Here is an 8525-nt window from a genome sequence, read left to right as displayed (position 1 = left end):
CGGTGGCCTGTTGGGGACGGGCAGAGCGATACTGGTCACACAAGCAGCTGTGTGATTGGGTGGGCGCGGATCCTGGCGACGGGAGCAGCGAGGGCCAGGGTTTGACCCCAAGAAGCAGTGACATTTAACCTGGGGCTGAAGAATCCTGCCGCTCCCCAGCAGTGGGATCTCAGCAGAGTTATTCCAGTTCTCTGGGCCTCCCTGCCCTCCTTTGCAGAAAGGAGGTAACAGTAACCGCCTCGCAGGGCTGCTGGGAAGATAAATAAGCCAGTTCACTTACAAAAGTGACCAGCGCCGAGCCTGGCATGGCCCAGAATTGCGGGTTCTCGTGACTACTGTCTTAGTCCCTGACTCTGCTCCCCTCCGCCCGAGCCCTCAGCTACGCTGGGAGGCGGCACCTCTCTGCTCTGTATTCCCTGTGGTGGGCACACAGTAGGCATTCAGGGAATGCAGGATCTGAAACTCAGGCTGTGGGAGAGCGGCCAGAGCAGCAGGAAGGTGCCCCGGAGCCTTGGGTAGGGCCATCCCACCTTGTTCCTTCCCCAACCGACCTGCAGGTGGGGGGCTTCTAGAAGGGGCACTGGGCTAGATGGGTGAACTGTCTCCAGATCCCCTCTGTCCTGCAGGAGGCCTCTCTCCGCTTCACTCTGCAGGGCTCGGGCGCCGAGGGGCTGGCCAAGCAGGAGAACTTCATCCTGGGAAGCTGTGGGTGAGCCTTGGCTGGGTAGAAACCAGGAGGGATGGGCTCCTTGAGTTGGGGGACTCCTGGGGTACCCTGGGGGCAGGAGGCAGGGCCATGGCCCTACCCTGCAGACTGATTGGGTGTGCAGGGGGCCATCCTGGGGAAGCCACCTGAGAGGGGGCAGCAACAGGCACTGATCTGACCCCCACGTGTTACAGCACAGACCAAGTGAAGGGCGTGCTGACTCTGCAAGGGGATGCCCTCAGCCAGGCGGTGAGTCCCCCAGCCCCTCTCCCCTTCCCATCCTGCCAGTGGGGAAGAGCATGGGGACCAGCTAGATGTGTGGCTATGGGCAGGACCCTTGACGTCTCTGGGCCTCACTTTCCTGCTTTGTAAAATGACAGCAAGCCCCGCACCTTCTTGTGGAATTGGTGTGTGGATTCAGCGAGAGGTGGAGGTGGGGGAAGGGGGTTCCTTTGCACACAGCCCAGCATCTGGACCCAGTGAAGCATGGGCATTGTCAGAATAAGGCTGGCCCCAGATCAAAGTTGAACCAGCCAACATCTGAGCTCCAGCCTGCACCCAACCCTATGCCAGGCTCCCCAGCGTGTGGGAGGTCCCTCTCAGCCGCTTTCAGTCTGTTGGCCTTTACAGACACTCCTCATTCACCCACCAAAACTCAGAGGCCACCTTCCCCTCTCTGTGTGTTTTCCCTTTCATTTCTTTGTGGTTCCTCTTGGGCCTGAGTTCCTGTTTCCTGACCTCCCTGTTCACTCCCAAAATGGCCAAGGCATAGGGAGACCCTCTGCATGTGGAGCATTGGGGCCTGAACCACCACCCACCCTGTCCATTTCTGCCCCGGCTCAAGGGCTCAGGGTGGCTTAAACAGGAGGTGCCCCTCTGCCCAGCTTATCCCACTCTTGCCCTTCAGGACGTGAACCTGAAGATGCCCCGGAACAACCAGCTGCTGCACTTTGCCTTCCGGGAGGACAAGCAGTGGAAGCTGCAGCAGGTGACCAGCCCCTCCCTGGCCTGGGCTCAGTCCACAAGGGCAGGCAAAGGCAGGCCTGCTGCACTGCCTGGAGGCCTCCCTGGGGCTGGCCTCTGTGGAAAGGGACTGGCCCTGGGGATTTGTGGCAACAGCAAGCCTGGGAGTGTGTTTCCTAGCAAGCAAAGCTGGGGCAGGCGGGTCCTGTGGCTCCAGAGCCTGCTCCATGTGGGGAGATGGATGTCTCTTGAGACAAAGTCCATGCTCCCTACCAGCCCCTATGCCATTGGGCTGAGGCCTCTGCCTGGCAGGTTTTCTCTGCCTAGAATTGCCCTCCAGGCTTTTCTCATCCCATTGTTTTCCACTCAAGAGTCACCTCACTGGGGCCACCTCTGACCCCCCAACCAGGAGGCTCCCCCTCCCCATGTCACCCTTCCACAAGTCACACAGATTGTTGCTATCTTGTGTATTGACCCCGTTACCATCTGTCTTGCCTTTAGAAGGTCAGCTACACAAGGCAGAGGCCTGGCCCACCTCAGTCTGTGCTGTGCACCTGTCATCTGGCCTGGCCCTTGAGGGCGCAGAGATAACTGCCAGGGAAGAGAGTGACCTGGGTCGGGAGGACAGCCCCTCAGGGTGGGGTCCATGTGCCGCTCTCCCAGCACGATGACAGCTTGGTGGGTGCTGTTTTTAGATCCAGGATGCCAGGAACCACGTGAGCCAAGCCATTTACCTCCTTACCAACCGGGATGAGGGCTACCAGTTCAAGACAGGAGCCGAGGTCCTCAAGGTGAACTGCCCTCAGGGGCGAGAGAGCCAGGCTTCACCCCCAGCCCCAATCCTGCCTGGGCCCCTGGAGAGTGCTGCCCCCAGGCTCTCAGGGTGCCCTGTGCTTCCTGGGCCTGGGCCCACATCCTAAGGCCTAGCCAAAGGTTGAACCTTCACCTGTCAGCGTACATATGTGCAGCCACAGCAGTCAGACCTGGGTTCCGAGCCAGAGCTGCCACTGCAAGCTGTGCAACCTCAGTCACTTACTTAACCACTCTGTGCACCCCATTTCCTTATCTGTAAAAGGGGGACAAGCTGGAGTGACTATTAAGTATTATAATGTAGGTTAAGTGGCATGGTCCCCAGGAAGCTCTCTGCAAATACAAGCTAGCTGTTGGGAGCAGCAACAGTAGTAAACGCCTTTAGGTTCATTACAGAGTGAGTCCACTGGGTGTTTGGGAGACCTGTCTCAGATGCCCTGGAGTTGTGCTGTAGCTCTACCCTGACTTGCTGTGTGTCCTTGAGTGGTTCACCTACCCTCTCTGAACCTCTGGTTCCTCATATTTGGAATGAGATGAACTGAGGTCCCTTGCAGAACTGTGACAACCCTGGGGTGGTGCAGCTCCCATGCCTTCACCCAACTGTTCTGCATTTCCTGGAGCCAGGTCACCCTGGTGCCAATGGCAACAGCTGGATGGCCACCAGGAGGCAGTGGAAGCTGCAGCTTTGAGGAGTCTGCCAGGGCTTTGCTCCATGGCAAAGGGAAGGGATGAGCTCCAGATGACTCCACTATCCCCCAGCTGGAACCATGGCTTACCTCTTTGGAGCCTCAGTTTCCTCACATGTGAAAATGGGGCTGCCGCCTACCTTAAGACCTCAACCCAGCCATCTATCTCCTCTTCCAGGAGGCCCTCCCTGGCCCCTTCTAAGCTCCTTCACTGCCTGCACCCTCATCCACAATATAATGCCTGTGCTCCTGGGACTTACCTCCCAGAGTCTGCCATTCCCCATTGGACCAGCACCCGGGATCCACATGCAATAAACCTGAATGATGGTCACCAGTACAGCTGTCCTGCCTCCCACCCCCAGCTGGAGCCCAATTACCTGTGTCTTTAACAAGCCCCTGCCACAGGGTGTTCAAGAGAACTGTGATCACCCAGACAGGAGCTACCATAACTGTTGCTCCCTGATTGCTGGGGTGGAGGTTGGGGGCTGTCAGACCCTGCTCAGCAGCAGCTGTGACATCCCCCCACTCCAGCTGATGGATGCTGTGATGCTGCAGTTGACCAGAGCTCGCAACCGGCTCACCACCCCGGCTACCCTCACCCTGTCCGAGATTGCGGCCAGCGGCCTCACGGTCAGTGCCTTGAACCACCCTTGCTCCAGAAGAGGTTCCCACAGAGAGCCCAGCCTGCCCCTGCAGAGGACTGTCACCCCCCAGATGGTAGTCGGTCAGAATTCTATGTCTGCACACTCTTCTGGGGTGGGGTTTTTGGTTTCCATCCTGTGTCCCCCAAATATGTTAACCCTATGGTCAGCAGCACAGGAAGATACCCAGGGCACCTGGGAAAATTCTGGAAGCCCCAGTCCATAGGAGGACCCTCCTCTGGGGTGGGGACTGGGGTCTCTGTGAGGTGATTCTGCAGAGGAGAGGCTGGGCCCTCTGCAGACTCCATGAATGGCTCAGAGCCTCAGATGGGTGCAGCAGGGCCCCACCGTGGTGGGCAGACTCGGGAGGGGCCTCATCCTCCTGCCTCCCCCAGAGGATGTTTGCCCCCGCCCTGCCCTCCGACCTGCTGGTCAATGTCTACATCAACCTCAACAAGCTCTGCCTCACAGTGTACCAGCTGCATGCCCTGCAGCCCAATTCCACCAAGGTGAGGGGACCCTGATGCTGCCTGCCATCCCCCACCCTCTGTTCTGGTGCCCTGGGGACCCCGCGGCCTGACCTGGTCTGGTGTTTTCTGCCTAGAACTTCCGCCCAGCTGGAGGCGCCGTACTCCACAGCCCTGGGGCCATGTTGTAAGTACGGGGGTAGGGGAGGTCCTGGAACACCCTTCCCGGCCCACCCCTTTGTGCCTTGGGGATGGGGGGCTGGCCCACCTTCAGGGACCTTCTCTTCTCCCCCCAGTGAGTGGGGCTCCCAGCGCCTGGAAGTGAGTCACGTGCACAAGGTGGAATGTGTGATCCCTTGGCTCAATGATGCCCTCGTCTACTTCACTGTCTCCCTGCAGCTCTGCCAGCAGCTCAAGGATAAGGTGGGGGACTGCGGAGGTGTGGGGGGTGGGCAAGGCTGCTAAGCCCCTCCATTTGTGGGTAAGCGGATTCCAAAGGCTCTTGTCACACCTCCATAGTACCCCCAAATCTTAAAGTTCCCCCATGCACACCAAGCAGTGTTGTTGGACAAAAATACTGCCCCCAACACATTGCCCTTCGATGACCTTGACATCTCACCTGGGTCACAGAGGATACAGGAGGGACAGGCCCCAGCGGGGTGGGAGCTTTGCAGAGAGCCGTCCAGCACGCCCACTGGCCATGGTTCCTCATGCCAACTGACCACGCTCACTCCCCCACAGATCTCCGTGTTCTCCAGCTACTGGAGCTACAGACCCTTCTGAGTGCAGCGCCCCAGGAGCCTGTCCTCTGGGAAGTGGCCCCTGCCCAGGAGTCCTTGTCCCCCACATATGCCCATCCCACAGTGCCGGCCAGAGCACTATTTATCTCCCTCTCCACCCCGCCCTGGATGACACATCTGCATCGATGGGAATGAACGCTGGAAGTGCTGGGAGGAAGGGATGCTGGTTTGGTGTTTTGGGGCCCTCCTGGGATCCACAGGAACCTTCAGACTCAGGGTGGGGCCAGGCCCAGGGCTCTCCTTCCTCTCCCCCTTCCCTGCCCCCAGGATGGTGAGTGCCTGGCTGGAGAGTAAGGGGTGGGCTTCGGCACTAAGCCTGAGTTGGGAGGAGGGAGGACAAGCTGGGCAGAGGGAGCCGCCCCCTTCAGTGAGCCGCAGAGCCGGTTGTCTGTGTGCTCTGCAACCCCCTAGGGCCTCTAAAACATAAAGATCATCAGACTTTGCCTGGAGCCCCCATCTGTCTGTCTGTCTTTGTGGGGAGCCGGGTCCAAGTTATTGGTGCTGATGGCCTCCCCTCTTCCTCACTGTGCCATGCCAGTGCTGGGCACAGAACCCACCTTTGAGAGAGGGTCCTCTGGCTTCCATCTGGGGCTGAGTGGGACAGTGGCAAGAGCTCAGCCTGGGAGCTCAGGCCCCGAGTCAGACCAGCTTCCCCTCCCAATGGTCAGCTGTCCAGGAGGAACAACACAGTTATACAGTGGAAGACTTGGAGGGACACTGTGAGCATCTAAATGGAGCAGTTTGTCCCCACGCTGCCTACACCAACAGGAATTTGGATCACAGTCCAGACTCAGGCTTTGAGCAAACACAAGGCATTGTTACTGTCACCCGGCAGGACACAAGGAAGAGGCTGGTGGGGACTCGCAGGGTTAAGGTTCCAGGGCCAAGTTATCCACTCCCTTGGGTCTCTCCTGCAAGAGAGGCACAGAGAGTGGCCGGTGGGGTTCACCCCTCTGTTCCAAGTCGCCCCCCTCCCTAGCTGGATCTGCACCCACCCCCTCACCTCCTGCAACCCCCAGCCCTGGTGCAGTTCCAGGCTGCCCCTGGTGCCCAGGAAGCCTTGGGGCTCACCTTCCCGGGGCTCCCCCTTGGCCTGGGGGAGCTGCAGCAGCAGCTGCAGCAGCAGTGGCCCACGACCAGCAGCAGCAGGAACAGCACAGTGCCTGGGGACAGGGCGGGCAGCCAGTTGTGGCCCCAAGCTTCTTGGCCCCAGGGTAGGGGGCTGGTGGGACCTGGAGGCTGTGGCCACACTCACCCATGAAAGTGAGGAAGATGATGAAGGCAGTGGTGTCCCACGCAGACTGGAACAGCTGGTGGCTCTTGAGTCTCCCTAGTACTTCCTGAGCCGTGACCTCCAGCTCCTCCCTCAGCTCCTCAATGGATAGACCCATCCTAGCAGGAGTGTCCTGGGTGTCACCTGTCCCGGCCCCCCAGAGGGTGGCCTCAGAACCCTGGACTTAGCTCAGGCAGGGCCACACCCAGAACCAGGCCCCTACCCCAAGCCAGCCCCCGCCCCCTCCTGCCCCAGCCCCTGCCCCCTGCTCACCCAGCCCATTCAGTCCTAGTCCCAGAGCCAGTTGCCGCCCTGCCCACCTCCCACAACGCCCCTCGGTTGGCCCCAGCCGCTGCCCTGGGCCCAGCATCTGTCCCACTCCTCTCCTTGCCCAGCCCTTCTGGTCCCTACCCTGGCGCTGGCCTGGGCAGCCCCCTCCCTAACCACCATCCTCCTTCTCTCCCTTCCTCCCCAGCCCTGTCCCCAGGCTTATTACCTGCCTCCTGGAAGCCTCTGAGTTCCCCCAGCCCAGCAGCTCCTGGGTCCTGGGGAGCACAGACTGCTTCCTGCTTCCGGATCCACCCCACCTGAGGCTCTGGAAACCAGCCCCGCCCTCCCCCAGGGCCAGCCAGGACTGCCTTAGCTGCAGGGGGAGAGGGCCCAGGCGCAGCAGGCGTGCTGCCCTGCCCGCCTCCCAGCAGCCCCTGGGAACGACCTTGGTGCTGCAGGGACCCAGGGAGGAGGGCCACGGGCCTGTTGGCTTCTTCATTCCCTGGATTTTCTTTTTCTTTTTTTTTTTTTTTAATCTTTTCTCAATATACCAAACAATCACCCTGGAATACATGTGCACGTGGCCACTGCTGACTTTGTGAGTGAGACAGAGAGAAGGAAGGAAGGGAAGGAGCATGTGTTGGGAGAGGAGAGGAGAGGAGGGGGAGAGAGGAAAGGAGGAGCAATGTGCCTACATTCTACCTACCCCCAGATGTGCCTGGCAGCAGACCAGGAGTCTTCATGGTCCTTCCTTTCTCTATTTTAATCCTCGAAATAACCCTTGCAAGTGCACAGACAAGTGTCAAGGCCAGAGGCTGTGCTCAGCCTGGAGACAGTCGTATGTCAGGTGGACACAGCTTCTTATGGGGCTTATGGTCAAACAGGGAAAAAATATCAACTAATGTTAGACCCTGCAGCTAACACTGTATGCACATCACCTAATTTATTCCTCATGGCAATCCTGTAGTGGGTATTATTGCTATGCCCATTTTACAGATGAGAAAACTGAGGCACAGAGAAGTCAAGCCACTAGCCCAAGTCACACACCTAATGTACTCATTTCTCATGGCTGCTATAACACAACACTACAGACTCAGTGGCTTCCATTAACACAGATTTATTCTCCTACAGTTCTGGAGGTCAGAGGCTAAAATGGACCCCGGGCTGCATTCTTTCTGAAGGTTCTAGGAGAGAATCCATTCCTTGCCTTTACCAGCTTCTATAGGCCGCCCACATTCCCTGGTTCATGGCCTCTCATCCCTCCAGCCTCTGCTACCCTCCTCCCTCACACTTCTACGGACTTTTGTAGGGGCCAGCCCGTGGCTCACCTGGGAGTGTGGTGCTGATAACACCAAGGCCACAGGTTTGGATCCTATATAGGAATGGCCGGTTAGCTCACTTGGTGCTGACAACACCAAGTCAAGGGTTAAGATCCCCTTACCAGTCATCCTATTAAAAAATTTTAAAAATTAAAAAATAAAAATAATTTTTTTTTAAAAAATTCCACGTAAGGACTCTTGTGAGTACATTTAGTACCCACCCAGATAATCCAGGATAATCTCTCCATCTCAGGATCTTTAATTCAATCACATCTGTAAAATCTCTTTTGTCATGGAAAGTAGTATGTTACAGGTTACAGGGATTAGGCTGGGGACATCTTTGGAAGCTTTGATGCTGCCAACACACCCAAAGAGCAGGGAAACCAGAGTTTGGACCCAGGCATTCAGATCCCAGAACCTGACCACTGTGTCATAGGCTCTCCTGTGTTGGGATGCCTTTTCTGAAATCTCAGATTCCTGTTCCACAGAGAGAGTGGTTTTGAAATGACTGAGGTGTTTCGTTGCAAAAAGGAGGGGAAGCGGGGTACAGCCGCTGTGGAAAACAGGTTGGCAGTTTCTAAAACAATTAA

At 57.7% G+C, this 8525-nt stretch overlaps 2 protein-coding genes across 3 annotated transcripts; one reads left to right on the top strand and one right to left on the bottom strand.

The window, feature by feature from the left end:
- The first annotated feature begins 447 nt into the window (after positions 1-447).
- On the top strand, positions 448-5522 carry ROGDI (rogdi homolog (Drosophila)). The gene is made up of 10 exons (XM_008569130.1): positions 448-498; positions 609-709; positions 901-955; positions 1614-1694; positions 2365-2460; positions 3697-3795; positions 4202-4315; positions 4411-4460; positions 4570-4696; positions 5015-5522. The coding sequence occupies exons 1-10, from the start codon at positions 448-450 to the stop codon at positions 5054-5056; spliced, it is 816 nt and encodes a 271-aa protein (XP_008567352.1). The 3' UTR covers positions 5057-5522.
- A 341-nt stretch (positions 5523-5863) lies between these two features.
- Positions 5864-6926, bottom strand: SMIM22 (small integral membrane protein 22). Of its 2 annotated transcripts, none has more exons than XM_008569114.1 (4): positions 6843-6926; positions 6329-6490; positions 6145-6236; positions 5864-5984 (listed from the first exon to the last, which is right to left on the bottom strand). In XM_008569114.1, the coding sequence occupies exons 2-4, from the start codon at positions 6462-6464 to the stop codon at positions 5943-5945; spliced, it is 270 nt and encodes an 89-aa protein (XP_008567336.1). In that variant the 5' UTR covers positions 6465-6490; positions 6843-6926; the 3' UTR covers positions 5864-5942. The 2 variants fall into 2 exon arrangements, with proteins under 2 accessions (XP_008567336.1, XP_008567337.1); XM_008569115.1 differs by having other exon boundaries at positions 6329-6465; positions 6843-6867.
- Positions 6927-8525: the final 1599 nt, after the last annotated feature.

This window comes from Galeopterus variegatus, unplaced genomic scaffold, assembly GCF_000696425.1.
Source record: "Galeopterus variegatus unplaced genomic scaffold, G_variegatus-3.0.2 Scaffold466, whole genome shotgun sequence".
NCBI classification, from domain to species: domain Eukaryota; kingdom Metazoa; phylum Chordata; class Mammalia; order Dermoptera; family Cynocephalidae; genus Galeopterus; species Galeopterus variegatus.
The sequence above is the reverse complement of the archived record's forward strand: the minus strand, read 5'-3'. Positions and strand labels throughout refer to the sequence as shown.